The sequence below is a fragment of the Agelaius phoeniceus genome, chromosome 1, assembly GCF_051311805.1.
Source record: "Agelaius phoeniceus isolate bAgePho1 chromosome 1, bAgePho1.hap1, whole genome shotgun sequence".
NCBI classification, from domain to species: Eukaryota; Metazoa; Chordata; class Aves; order Passeriformes; family Icteridae; genus Agelaius; species Agelaius phoeniceus.
The window spans coordinates 148100707-148116213 of NC_135265.1; the positions used below are offsets into that span (position 1 = coordinate 148100707).

Consider the following 15507-nt stretch of genomic DNA (forward strand, 5'->3'; position numbering starts at 1 on the left):
TTTTCTCAATTTGGATAAAGAAACATATTATAAAAAGCAATAGCTGTGTGTGAGGCCTTAGGGTTTTGTGGGTTTTAAGGGTGGATGTTGATAGCTTTTTTTAAACCAGGTTAGAAATAGTTCCAGTAAAACTCCTGCTGTGTCAGCAGATCTGGATAAAAGTAATCAGTACAAAATGATGTATAGGTTTTTTTCTTTAATAAAAAACCCATACCAAACCAAACAAAGCCCCAAAAGAAAACAGAAGTTGAGAGCTCAATGTAAATAAGGAAAAGCTAGCTGCTGCTGCCACAAATGAGTGGTTTAGGTTGCTTAAAGAATCACCAGCAAGGGATCAGCAAAAGCAGGTTTGATATAAATTTGCAAAAGCATGACAAAGTTTGATGGCAAGGTTCACTCTACTACCTACTATATAAATAAAGCCCACAAATAAAAAATGGTTGAGGAGTAACCTATGCAGACTTTTGCTGAGACCAGGGACACAGATGGGTAAGGAGGGAAAAGAGTAAGGAATGCAATGGATAACAGAGATCCTCCTGCTGATTCTCAAAGTTCAGAGTGGATGCCCTTGCCAAACTTAGCCTGAGACTGGATCAGCAGTTCAGGTCTAAAGGATTTAGCATAATGAGACTACAGAAAATATTTTCCATATATAGTGAGGGGTACTATAGTGGCAGGTAAATTTAGGCTTTTATCTATAGTTTGATATAAGAAAGGTTAACTGGGCACCTCTAGGTTTGAAAAATATCACATAATTGTTCACAATCTTTAGGTTGGGTGAATATTACTTGATTTAGTGCACTACAACAAAGCAGGATGCATAAAATCACCCTGCATAACCTGAACAAGGGGGATAAACTTTGTCTTACAGCTTTAGGTCCTGCAGTGAGCTCTGTCCTGGTGCACTTGCAGCCCCCAATGCTTTACATAAAAGGAGGTGTGAAAGTGCAAGGCAAGGTTGTTACTGGGGGCATTGTATCCAAATTTTGGCCAGACAATTCAGCAGGTATTAGTGTTCCCTGGACTGTTTCCTTGGGCAAACTGTGGGATCAGGTCACCTTGTGGGGTCTTTTTCACTCTCCTTTTCTTTGGTTCTGTATCATGCAGCTCCCTCTAAGATTGTGCTGTTTGTGCTGTCAAGAAAAAAATATTCATGTTGATATTTTTCCTGCATGTAAAAGACAACAACATCTGGCAAAGCAATGTTTTATAAAGCTGTACTTGACCACTAACCTGTTGTGTTAAGGACATTTGAATAGTCTTCCATATTGAAAAACCAGCAAGACTTTTAACACCGCTGTAGATAAATACCATAATCTTGAAATGAAAGCATATGTTTCCTTCACACATTCCCACTTCTATGCTTTAATTTGTCCCAGCCTACCTGAAGTGTTTTTACTGAAATTAGATCTGTTACTAGTATAAAATTATAGCTGTTCTATTTCTGTGATATAAAAAAAAAAAATAGAAATGTATCTGGTTATACTTAGCATAGGATATTTTTAGTATTGTTTCCTAATCTTGCTGTGGAAATCTAATGCAATACAGAACATAAGAGATCACATTATTATACTTATAGCTACAATATAAGCAATCAGAAATAAAAAAAACCTCACAAACTCAAACAATAATGGATATTAAAAATCTAATTATTTGTGTCGTTTAGAGAATAGTATTTGTTTTATAATACAACCATGAATATGGCACATTTGTGTAACACATTCTGTTTATTGAAAAACAAATCCAAGATGAGATAATTTTAACTGCATATGGTATCATGGGAACAGGAGATTTGTGGCAAAACACCAGGAAAAAAAATCACAGTAATGAATGAAAAAATCAGTGGCTGAGAAACTTACAGCAAGGGACCCATTTGTTCTTTAGGATTGTTATGCTAATTTCTGGGACTTGCTGGAGCAGCAAAGTAGAGATTTTAGGATGAAGGCATCAATTACCAAATACTAATGCTATAAAGATATCATTCCCTTCTCAAGTTAATTTCATACACCCATTCACAGCCTACTTTTCAAGCACTGCACTTTTACTTGAACTCTGTAAGAAGTAAAACTCTTCAAAAGTCAATAAAACTTAACAGTTTCCTTATGAAAACAAAAGTGGTTTCCTTGGGAAATATTATGTTCTAATCCTCCACTAATTTGAAAAAAGATGATAAAATATCTAGAGGCCCCTAATAAGACCAGGATTGAGATATTAGACTACTGAGATATTATTTTTAAGGAAGTGTGTGCTTGGATACATTTTAAGCCTTACTAAGCACTTCTTACCTGAGTTTACATTTGCAGCTGTTCACTGCCAAAATAAGGCAGTGCATGAATAAAATTCAAACTATGGATTTTTAGTAACTTATTTTGACAAAAATTTATTTCTCAATATAAGTCACATAACTGCATTAAGTCAGAATCCCAAATTAATAGGGGAAATGATGGGGAGGGAAATGAGGGAAGGACACTGCATCTAATGAAAATATTCCAGCAGGAAAGCAAAGATATATTTTTGCCTTAACATTTCACTTTATACATTGATCTATAATGAAATAGTCCTGCTATAATGAAATTGTCCTGCTTCTTACTTTCCCTCATTTTGCAAAAACTTAATAAATAGATGGAAGTGCTGCGATACTTGTGACTGTATGGTCAGGACTATTTTCTTTCCATTTGAGTTCTAAATTAAAAATCTGAAATCAGGCCATTATCATCCATTGAATTTTCAGGCACAGTTTATAGAAACAGGTGTTTGGGGGTTTTGTAGGGTTTCTGTTTGTTCTGTTTTGCTTTGTTTTCCAAGTGACTCCTATTTTTCTTCTCACAGCCATGTTTCCTTTAACATCCCCCAAAGCAACAGCTCTCCCAGCTCCTCTTGCTGTATCTTGCAGTGCCAACTCTTCTTGGGGTGTCCTGTGTAGGGCCAGGATTTGGGCTCAATGATCCCTTTGGGTCCCTTCCAACTCTGAATATTCTGTGATTCTATGATTCTGTCTATCTACTATCTTAAGCTAAAGAACTACTAACATAAATACATAGTTTGCTTACTGCAAAAATTTAAAGTAATTTAAGTAAGTAAATATTTGATTTCAAAATATAGGACCAAAACACAATGATTAGAAGTTTCAACAGAAATTAATCTAAACTTATGTGACAGATTTAAGGAACAGATTTCTTGTGAGATAAAATTCATAAATATAGCAGGTGACAAAACTCTGCCTTGCTATCCAAGGTATTTTTTAAAATTATTAGCATTTACCACTGCATACACAGCTGACATATTTTCAAAAACAATTGTTTTGCATATATCTTCTACCTGGCTTTGTGATATTAAAAAAATTAAGCAATGAGATACATATGCAACAGTCAGATCAACATTGTGGTATTGATGGGTAGTTTGAAAGAATTTACTTTAGAAAACATCAGACCTATTTACTAACATCTAGACCTATTTTGTGTTATAAGTGCAAATTACACTATTTGGCGTTGGATATAAAACACATCCTTCTCAGGAACTGCTGGTGAGCTGAGAAAAACTCTGATGGCAAAGACTGATGACTCTCTCTGTTCCTTAACCCTTTGCATGACAAAGATACCAAGAACAGGATGCTGAGAACATTTTGCATTGTTTGATCCTTCCACTGTATCCTGGCAGAGTGGGTGCATGCATAAAATCCTCGTTTCACCGACTGATCTGCATGTGTGCTTTGAGTAGGAGCTGAGTCTTACTGTCTAATATGGTGAGTTCCTCTGTCACATGTTGCCTTGTAGAAGGTACAGAAGGAGAAGTTCCATTTCCAAACAGAAAATGTTTATGCCTTTTTTTTGTTTGTTTTCTGCCCCCCAAAATTGCTTATTTTGCTGCTTTGCTTCATAATCTCACTTCAAGTATGCAAGGCCACTTAAAAGCAGCATTACTTTTGTACCCACTTGGTCTCAACATAGTCTGCAAAGTTTTCATGAACTATGTTCTGGCTCACCCTCCAGCTTTTTAAATAAGATTTTTTATTCCAAGAGAAAAATGGACATTTTACTGCCAACCCTCCTCCCACTTAAGAGAAGCTTAAGAAATGCTTTTTCTAAGACTGCTTTACTATTACTGTGTAGAGTTAAAGTTTAAAAGTAAATACAATAAACCACCATCACCAAATGGCCTCTATTATATAATAACTTTAGTTTACTTTGACTCTCTGAGGATCTGAGAGGTCTGAACAGTGTTATTTTCTGATATATTATCAGAAGAAAAGAAACTGTGGTTTTCATGCACAGTAATGAAAGAAATAGGCTATGGGTAAATCAGAAATGAAATATTGCAGAAAATAGTGGTATATAGAAGATATTAAGGCAGCAGATTTATTTCAGGATTGGAGTAGCTAATATTCTTCACCTTGGTTCCAGTCAGTAACAAGGAAAAAGGCACTGATATTTTCAAAGCTCAGGTATCCAGTAAACTCATGCAAGCAGACAGGAAAACACAGATTGTAATTTTGAATTGAGTTCTGTTTCTTTTTCAAGAAAACATCACCATACAAAGATAAATATTGGGAGCCACATCATGGTCTTACCAAGACAACAGATAACTTATGGCTGATGAAACCTGGGTAGTTAGGAAAGGCAATGTGTGAGAGACAAGCTTTTAATGGATTGAATATAAGAAGAAAAAATTAGCCACAAACAATTTCACCCTGTAAAAAGCTGTCCTAAGAACAAAAGAGAACATTCATTAGCACACAACACAATGTGCTAAAAGATGTGAAAGCAGGAAGAGGACAGGTATAACAGAGATAAGGGTGTACTGGGTTTGGCATCACCCACGTTCAGAGCAATAAAAGAGGTATGTGGGAGGACCAGATGCATCCAGGTTTGTAATACACGTTGATTGTCCCAGCACCAGAGAAGGCAGTCACAAAGTGCTCAAAGCAAACCACTTTTGTAAGTGTACTAGGCAGGAATATAGGGAATTAAAGAGTGTACAATTTTGCAAAAGCTCCTAGCAGAGGAATTTAGCAATGGTACAACATTCCTTTATAGCTACAGTGTAAGATCAAGAAAGGATTACTAAAAATGTATTTATATTCAAATATGACACAAGAGAAAAAGACTATCTAGAAAAAGTTTTCTTGCCATGATAATGTTGATATCTTTTGCATCATTGGAACTATAGGAAATGTGTATTAGCATTATGTAGGTAATAGAAAATTACAAAAATCTAGATTTTTTTAACAAATACCTGTACAAAAAAAATAATGGGCTGTAAAATCATTGCACCTTATTCAAAACAAGATTAGGAAAGACCCTTTTAATAGTACAAAATGCTTCAGAGCAGACAATACAAAGTTCATAAAGATGCCTACAGGCACATCATATGACCAAGACATACATGTCTGCAGCTCCAGGACTACAGTGCTCCTACAGGACTACACTGCAGCTCCACTGCTGCAGCTGCCATTAGCAAAATATCTAGAGGAAAGAAAAAAATCCTTCAGATCATGGCATAATTGAATATAATGACAAAGGTGGTGAACTCACTGCAATGTATTGACTCAATTACTGCACTAGAAATCAGAGAGACTGCTCTGATACAGCGTGTTAGACCTAGAGAGAAAGTAAAGTAGAATGATAAAATTTATCTCCTCTAGATGATGTAATTGTTTTTCTCTACAGGTCTCATACATTCTATGTATTGTGTTCTACCTTAACTTGGCTGATTACCTTGATTAGGTCTAAAAAAAAAGCCTAAACTTTGAATTAGGAGACAAAAGGTATAAAAGAGAAAGATGTAAATTTTTAGAGAAAAGCTTTTGAAAACAATTTGTCATGGGCATTTTGATATGACAGCACACTCTTATTGATTTTTTCATATTTTGAAACACATGCAAGTTGAAAAAAAAAAAAAAAAGAGAAAAAAGCCACAGGAATATTGGAGAAAGGAGTGCAATGGTACTTTCATCACCCCTAATAGAAATTGGCAAGTAACAGACTGCAATATTAAGGAAGCCAGAACCCACTTAGCAACATGCTAGTCAGAACTGCGGTGAGTCACATCAATCACTAAATATGGTATTTGTGACAAACCATTTATCCAAACAGACCCTGCTTGTACAGGTCTTCAGCTGTGTGCACTTTAGAGAGTTGAAGTCTCAAATAAATAATGCTTCTGTAACAGTCTGTTGTGGTCTGAGATTTAAATCAGGAACCCAGGAGTTAATCAGAGGCAAGCAAGGACTACATTAGTGGCATGTAAAGTCTGCCACAGAATTGGAAATTCTGTCCTCCCAGCAGGGTGACAGCCTGTGGATGCAGTGCCTTCTGTACCTCAGTGAGGGTGCTGCAACAGGCCCCCCTTGATCAAGTGCATTGTAGTAGATCCCAACCACAAGGTTGATTTTGCCTAAATTACTGCCCACTCTGTTTGGTTCCTCTCCTGTGACAAACAGTGTTCCATCTATTCAATGACCACACCAAGCTGCCACTGACTGCTGTGCTCAAATCCTGCAACGCCAACCCTGTCCTGGGCTGCATCCACAGCCCTGTGGGGAGCACAGTGAGAGAGGTGATTCTGCCCCTCTGGTGAGACCCCTCCTGCAGTGCTGCATCCAGCTCTGGGGCTCTCGGGACAGGAAAGATATGGATCTATTGCAGCAGGTCCAGAGGAGGCCACCAAGATGGTCAGAGGTCTGGAACACCCTTGCTGTGAAGACAAGGCTGAGTGAGTTGGGACAGTTCAGCCTGCAGGAGAGATGGCTCTGGGGAGACCTTATAGCATTTCAGCACTTAAAGGGGGCTTATAAGAAAGATCAGAACAAACATTTTAGCAGGAGCTGTTCTGAGAGGACAAGGGGTAAGGTAATGGTTTTTAAGTAAAAGATAGTAAATTCAGACTAGATATAAAGAAATTCTTTACAATGAGCATGGTGAAACACTAGACCAGGCTGCCCAGAGAGGTGATAGATGCCCCATCCCTGAAAACATTCAAGGTCGGTTTTGATGGGGCTCTGAGCAACCTCATCTAGTTGAAGATGTCTCTGCTCATTGCAGGAGCGGAGTTGGACTGGATGACCTTTCCAACCCAGAGCATTCAATGATTCCAAGGAAATGACAAATATTTAGTTGTACTTGAAATATTTAGAACAAAGACTTTGGCGAAATTACTGCTTGTAATCACTGCTTGTTACGTTGATCCAACAAATAAAGAAAATCTAAGTGCATTAATTTGTACAGAATCTGTATTTCAGAGAGAGGACACAGCTCAGTTTCTGCCTCTTTACACCTGGTCCCCTCACATCTTGCTGGTACAAGAAAGTGAATCTCACTCCTGAGAGTGAAGATACCAACACATCCTAATGCTTCTAGCACATATGAGCATTAATGTTGGCACCTACAATTTTATCTTATAGATAGACACATTGTCAGGTCAGATAACTGGTGCTAAAAAGGGAGCAATGGATATTAGTCTGACATGGCTCCTGACTGATGTCCACCTACCAAACTAACTTCCTGAGACTACCACATGCATTAAACAGAAAAGTAGATGTGTACTGTTAGAGAGAAAACACATTTAAGTCATGAGTTTTAGAAGTTTGGACACATGGCTTTTCAATTTTCATGAATCCTACAGCTAATACTTACTGGGCAGCTCCTTGAGCAAGGCTGCTTTTCAAGCTCTGCATAGATTTCAGCAGTAGGAAAGCAATCATTCCTTAAGAAGATGGTGTTTCCTGCCTTTCCTGGACAGTAAAAGTGATGCTCAGCAGGCTTTTCCCAGCTAACCACATCCTGGGCTGCTTTCTAGGGCCCAAGGCTTGTAATTTCCCATCCTTTCTGCCCTCATCTTACTTTATTGCATCCTAGTGAATTTCATTGGAGAAAACAATATCCTGCATTTGTTACATGCAGGTTTCAGTTTGAACAATAGGGTACAATGTGGATAATTTTATAATTCCTATATTATTACAGACCTGGAGAGAACCAAGTCTTCAGACTTCCAGTAAGTCTTTCTTTGTTGAAAGCCAGAGGGAATTGGTATAATATGGGAAGAAATACTGTGGTTTCTTGAAAAACCAAATGTTTGTTTAATCAGTTACCGGGGAGAATATGACTCTTTCCAAGAAAAGTGCATTGTTTTTTACACAATTTGTAATAACTATCTTTCTGTCTGAGGTCCTGCATGCTTTAGTACAACTTTAAGTACATTTAGGCTTAACTGGAAAAATAAGGATTTTTTTTTGCTCCAGGTCACTCAATAAAGATTACACTCCTACATATTGTTCTGTGTCAAGAGTTGTATGTGCCTGCCTGCTTCACAACAGATGGCTGCATTTCAGTACTTTTATATAGAAGACGTATATGGAAGGTTGAAAAAAACATTCATTTTAATTCAAATTCTTCCAGCTGCTTGTATGCTTTAATTCTATCCATTGAGCTTGATGTCATGCAAAAGAATTTTTTAAATAGAACTTTGCAAATTTGTTTCTGTTCATTTTGGATCAAGATTTATTTGGAATGGTTGTACAGAGAGTATAAATCAAGTATGCTTCATGTTGTAACATACCAGACATTGTTTCATGGGGCATTGCAATCTCTGAAATGCAACAAGGAATAAGACACCTTAAAATATAAGCTTTTGGTTTTCAGGGTGAAAGAGCACTTGCAGTTCTGAGAAGGGAGCCTTAACCTCTGCTTCCAAGCTTTGAGTGAGCATTTCTCATGCTGGTTTACTTTTACAGTTTCTTCCTCCCTGTATTGCAAGGATATGAGTAAGATATATCACAGATTTTTTTTTTCCATGAAATACAGAAGTACACATATGGTTATTCAATTCACAGATATAAGAGTATTTTTTCGTGGTCTTTTAAGTCTAGATCATCAAAGTCTCTTATTGGCTTACCCAATAAACACTGATTTAAAATGCTACTTTATGGATTTGGCTTCAGTGATTTAGTAATTTTCCTCTGCTTTGCCCTTGTGCTCTGTGACAGAGAAGAGCTGGTCTGGCTTCCTCCGGGCTTTTGTCACCCAAGATTCATTGATGAGACACCTAAGGACTAATAAGGAAGCGATGTAAAGCCTCAAAGCTAAAGAACAGAGCCAATCATGACCTAGTACAACAAATGCATCCTCTACAAAAGGTCTTTTTAAGGTCTTAAAGGTCTTTTAAACTTTGCTTCTCTTTCCTGGTTTAGAACAGGGTGAATCCCAAACCCACTTAGAGCCGCACATCTGGGCAACTCATCAGAAATACGGGGTTTTGGCTGGTATTTATGAAGTGGTTTGTATTACTAGAGGCAAAAGCACAAAACACTGGATAGAAAATACGCTGTTTGTGAGAGGGAAAAAGAAAATAAAATAGCGTTTGCACGACTTTAAACACATAGATCTGCCTTTCTCCGTAAGATCTAACAAGGACTGAAAGGACGCCGTCCTGGATCCCCGACCTCTCTCACAGATCCTACGGCCCCGGAGTGGAATCGTGTGTGGGAAGGGTCGCTCTGGGGTCTGAGGAGCGCTGTGAGTCTCGATGGTGCAGACACCACCCCTCTCCCGCCCCGCTCCCGCTCGGCTCGCGGTGCGGAGCCGCTGTGGGAGCGCCCCTCAGCACCGGCCCCTCACCGACCGCGGGGAGGCGGGGCCAGAAGCAGCGACCAATGAGAAGCGACGGGTCTTCTCTGATTGACAATCCACGCCATCCAATAGGAGCCTTCACTTGAGCAAGGAGGGGACACTTGTGGGGCTCTGCTATCCCCGCCCATTGGAAGGAGCCGGGGCGGGGCACTTCTCCTGGGCGGGGCTAAAGGCTGCCGGGGGGCGTGGTCTGAGGTGGTATATAAAGCTGGTGCGGCGCGTTTTCCGCGCTCAGTGGGCGCAGTGTGGCCGGCAGTGGTGTTTGTGGCATTGGTCTGTGCGCAGCACCTGCCGCCGCCTAGCAGTCTCTTTTGTTGTGTGCGCGGCTCCCGTCTTGCCTGGGTCAGCGGCTCCCGGGGCGCGTCTCTTTCCCGTCTTACCTCCTTGTGCGCTTCCGCAGAGCGATTTGTCCGCGCCCCTTGTCCGCTGAGGGGGAGCGTCCCCCCAACCCGCGCCCCTTTTCTCCCCCCTCCTGGCCGGGGGCTTGCGGCGCTTCCTTCTGGATGCGTCCCCGCAGCCCCGGGCGGGAGGCGGCCAGGGGGAAGCGCTGCCTCCGAGGATTTACCGCTGCCTGGGACTCGGACCCGCTCATTCCCCGAGGGCGCACCCGGCGCCCCGGCTCCGCTGCCGCTCCGGGCCGCCGCCGCTGCCATGGACGAGAAGTACCTGCCCGAGCTGATGGCGGAGAAGGACTCGCTGGACCCGTCCTTCACCCACGCCTTGCGGCTGGTCAACCAAGGTGAGGGGCGGCGGGGCGGAGCGGGGCTCCTTGTCCCGCCGTGGGGACGGCCCGGAGTGAGCGGCGGCTGCCGCGGATGCTCAGCCCGAGGTTCTCCTTTCCTTATTGCACCGCCTGGAGGGGTTTGTTGTGTGGAGGTTCTCGGTGCGGGGTTCACCCTTGCCTGGCACCGCCTGGGGGGTTTTGTTGTGTTCGGGCTGTCGGTGTTTGCCGGCTCCGGGCGCCTTCCCCTTCCCGTGCTGGGCAGCATCGCCCGGGCAGCCGCGCACGCTGGGTGCCCGCCCGCACTGCCCCTCTTCCCTCCGTGTTTTCTCTGCCGTCGCTCGCTACTCGAGTTAGAGATTATTCCGAGTTGAATGGCTGTGTCTGCCGTGCTCTGCTCGGGCTGCATGTCAATTAAAACCCCAGAAGGTTTTCCTATTTTACCCCGTTTGTGAACAATGAACATTCAATTGTTTACATGTGTGTGAGCCTTCGTAAGAACGAACCTGCTGCCGATGGCCTTTCTTAGAAACTTTGGGCTCTGCTACATTTTAGTAAACCTTCATAAAAACATAAAGCATATTTTGTTTTGCAATTATATAACTCCTGATAATAAATTACTCCCACCCCTTCTGCATCTGTCAAGTCAGATGTGCTTTAAAGTGCTAGCTTTTTGTTTCAGTGATGCAGTACTGACTAGAAAAGTCATTCTGTGTGAATTAAAGTACGATTTAATGTGCATTTGGATATACTATATAATTGGCAGGCGACTTTCAAGAACAGCTCTGGAGAGACAAATGCTTGCTCTAGTGCTTAGGATGCTCAAGTGAAATAAGCTATGAATTGGTCCTCTAACACACCAAACATAGTGATAGCCAAAATCATTTTGGCTTCAATTGCAGTGATTGCAAAGCCGTGCTTGGTGTGCTTTTCATCCTGTAACAGAAACAAGTTAAGTTGATGTGGGTTCTTCTAATATGTTGTGGGTTTTGCTGTGTAGTAGATGCAAATGGCTGTCTCAGAATCAGAAGGAGAATTACTGTTGTCTGAAGTACTCTGGAGTTAGGGGAAGCTGTCAGTTTCAACTGTGGAATGCATATGCTAAGTGAATTGAAGGTCCATGTACATGGGTGGTTGGTATATTGCATATTTTTCCAAACTTTGAAACTGTAAAAATGTCCCTGATCATTGTGGGAAAAGGAGAATTATGTTAAATAAGCAGTTATTTCCTGTAAATGAAAAAGCTTGTAAAAATTAAACTTGATGGCTATAAATTATTGAGGTTCCTCTCCAGGTAGTGAAAAATCTTTTTGCATGTGTAAATTAATCCAGGGAGTTACAGAACCATGTGATTTACTATTTTGTAAACAGTGTTAAAGAAAGTAGATCTGTTCTTTTGGCTGAGTTGATGATATTTTTTGAGGTTCTCATTGAAATGATAAATGGGAGGACTGAAACTTTTGCCTTTCATCGCAGTATCTGCATGCATATATTCAGCTCCAGCAAAAGAGCCTGTATGTGCATCCAACCTCTGTAATCTAGTAGGTGTCTTGATTTTTTCGTTTACTTTGAAAGTGAAGTCTTGGATTATATCTGAAGTGTTTCACATGTTAGAGGTGGAGAAAAAAAAGATTGAGGGTGACTAATCAACTGGCAACTACAGTTTAAAATAGAAATTTGTGTAATATCTATGTATAATAGTTTAATTGTAGAATCACCAAAGAGCCAGATCAGATGAAGTCCCTGTATAATACAGGTGGGAAATATGACTTCAGGAGGGGATGTTTTACTAACCCATCCTGCCATGACACTAACTTTATCAGGGATTGTTTTTTCCTCAATTGTAATAATTCCATGCACTTAAATGAGTGACAATTATTAGTGCAAATGTATATGTAATGGTTCTGGCTTGGATTTTGTATGCCAGGTCTACTGAGTATTTTCTGTATTAGTTCATGAGGAGGCAAATGAAATAGCTTGTCTAATTTTTTTAACTGGGTTTGTTTATCTTTTAAGTTTAGAATGAAATAGGTTTCTAAGTTTGGCTTCTTTTGGGTATCTGTGAGAGAATGTCTTAGCAAAGGTTTTAAGTGCTTTAAATAACCAGCTTAATTATGTAATAGCATTTTGGTGTCTTAGTGGCATTAAATTTGCTATCTGTATTTACTTAAACTGAAATACTGTACATCAGCTGCCTTTCTTCAGAAACTCAAGAGTAATTTGTAAGAGTTGTATGGATGAAGTAGAATCCTTTTGAGATGCTGAAGTAATTGAGGTGTGTTTGCTGCTTACACAAAAGAGCCAAATGGCTAAAAAATTTCCAATCGTGTTGAAATTTGGTTTCTAGGGAAAATCCTGGGTCTAGACTTCTGAAATGTGGTAATTATAGTTTTCAAATGGAAGTGGATGAATTTGCATATTATACTTATAATTACACATTATAATTTGTGTACACACAAATTACATAATTTTAAATTTAAAAAGTGAAGCTTGACCTGCTTCAAGTTCCTGGGTAACATTTCAGTTAAAAAAGAACAATGTGGAAATAACTAAGATGCTGTAAGAATATTTTTGGGGGCAGTATTATTAATCGGTCTTTCTGAATTAAGATATGAGAGGAGTTTCTCTGCCTTGAAATACTGTTTTGAAAGCACTAAAATCAAATATTAGTATCCTTCAATGTTCCTGCATAGTAAGTCCTGATTTTTCTTGTTGAGAACTCTGTTCAAGGATTTGATGCCCTGTTTCCTTGGGACACAAATACAATACTTAGTGCTTAAATTTTGTTTTAAACAGTCACTGAAACATTTAACTGCTGCTTAAATTGTAGAACAGTGGGAATCTTTTCCAGGAGACTAGACTTTATCCCTTGTTCTAATTAAAAAGATGTATTTGTGTACTTGAACATTAAACCATCCTAAAAAGGGGATTTTTTTTTTTTTGCCTATAAACCCTTAAGCATGTTATAGATTGGAAATGGACTTATTTGCATGTGTGATGACCATGCTAATAGGATTAATTTGCAGCTGGTATCAGACAGTGGGAACTGGAATTTTGTCCAGTTATTAGTTTATAGTAAACTCTGTAAATGAGGAACCTGGGGAAAGATGAGCTTCTATGAAGAAACACGAGCTTAGTACATTTGTGTTTTCCTATTTTCAACTCTCATGGGCTCATCTTTATGTGAAATCTGAAAAATATTTGTCTGTGCGAGTGATGGTAGTTCTGAAACCCACCCTTATTTTGAAGGCTGTTTTTGCAGTTGATGTTGTTTGTAAATGTTGGTAAATGTGCAAGTGTAGTGTTGATCCTCATAACTTGGTTCATGAGCGATGCTCTAAAAGTACTGAAAGATCCGTGACAGAAAAGTTACTTTACCTTCTTTCACGTTTATTTATAGTAGTGATTCAAGATGAGCAGTTAGTGAATGTTGAATGAAGTATGTGAAACTGCAGATGGAAGAAGCAAACTGTAAATAAAACATGGTGATACCAGACACATTTCCAACAGGGGAGATGTGAAAATGGGTGCTTGGCAGTTGTTTGGTTTGTGTGGATAATTAAATGTGTACATAATGAAAGTTAGAGTTGCTTCCATTGCTGAAGGACAGCTCTCTTGTGCAGACTGGACCTCTGCAATAATTCCCTATAAGCTCATTTTAGCTGTTTTGAGACTTGTAGCATCTGAATTTGGCAAGGCTTCCTTTAGAATGTCGATGAGATGATGTACAGGAGTACCAAGCCTTCCTATCAGAAGATGGCTGTATGTGCTGACTGTGTTGAATGGCTTCCCTGAGCCTGTGGCTAGTGGTGATCAGCAGGGGCTTGCTGTTTCTTGTGTCACATTTTGCTTGGGACTTCAGTAATCAGAGCTGTACCTCCCTAAATATCAGGGAGAATGGAGTCTGAGGGAGTGTACTCACTTTCTGCTTTGTGAAGGATATTAGCGGTCTAATTTTTTTTTTTCAGCAGAGTTGGCTTTGTAAAAATGGTTGAAGTAGGAGCTAAGCAATAAATTAAGGTTCCATATATATTACTGATTTTTGTTGTGGTTTGAGCTCAGCTTGGTTGGTAGGTACTGTGCAGCCACTCATTGCTTTTCCCCCTGTGGAATCTGGGGAGAATGGAAAAAAAAGGTACAACTTGTGGGTTTAATTACTGAAATAAAGTACAATATTATACTGGAAATTAAAAAGAAGACTAAAACCCAAGAGAAACAAGTGATGCACAATACAGTTGTTCCCATCTGCTGACTGATGCCCAGGCTGTCCCTGAGCAGCAATCAGTGGCTCTGAGTCAACTCCCCCCAGTTTATGTACTGGACATCCATCCTGTGCTGTGGAATATTCCTTTGTCCAGTTCAGGTCACCTGTCCTGGCTGTGCTCCCTCTGGGCTTCTTGTGCACCTACTGCCCAGCAGAGCATGAGACACTGCAAAGTCCTTGATTTAGAGTAAGCACTACTTAGCAACAACCAAAACATCACTGTGTTGTCAGCTCATACTGAATCACAGCACTGCACCAGGCACTAGGAAGAAAATGAACTCTATCCCAGCCAACCAGGACAACTTTCAATAAATCTGTGTAAGCTTGCAGGGAGTTTTGTGCTTTTCTTTAATTTATCAAAAATAAATGTGATTGTGGAGTGACATAGCTGTGTTGTAATGTAAGTAATCAGTTTGCCACTGTAGCATCCACTTTCCTGTTTTGTGGCATGGCACAGACACATGGTACTGCTCATTCAGTCACTAATGGTGTTGAATCACCATCTGTGTAAGGCCCAAACTCTCCTTTTTTGTTGTTATATTACCAATCACAGAAACAATACTTGTTTCAAGTGTCCTACTCTGAGGATTTCAGAGCACTTCATGAAGGTTATAGGTGTTTTGAAAATGAGATATGGCTGTAGAAAGCTGTGTTTTAAAATTACTCAGAGCATCGTATGAAATGTAGTAAGTTTTGGGTTCCTCAGGTTTTTTTCAGACTGCTGGTCACTTTTAGTTGCTATTCTTAGAAGCTAACCAGAAATAAACTCTTCTGGGTTTAGTCTGATTACTAGAAGACAGCACTGTAAGCAAAATGTTTAGGTGGAATTGGATATTTCCCAGGCCAAGTGTGATGAGAAATTCAAATGGCAGTAATGGGAATGGATATGATGTAATGGT

General features: G+C 39.9%; 1 protein-coding gene across 3 annotated transcripts in view; it reads left to right on the forward strand.

The window, feature by feature from the left end:
- Positions 1–9840: 9840 nt before the first annotated feature.
- Positions 9841–15507, forward strand: part of KHDRBS3 (KH RNA binding domain containing, signal transduction associated 3) — a 90432-nt gene continuing 84765 nt past the window's right edge. For all 3 annotated transcript variants that reach the window (XM_054634983.2, XM_077189294.1, XM_077189297.1), the window contains exon 1: positions 9841–10362. In XM_054634983.2, coding sequence (XP_054490958.1) covers positions 10275–10362 — 88 coding nt within the window. In that variant the 5' untranslated portion in view covers positions 9841–10274. The remainder of the gene's footprint in view (positions 10363–15507) is intronic.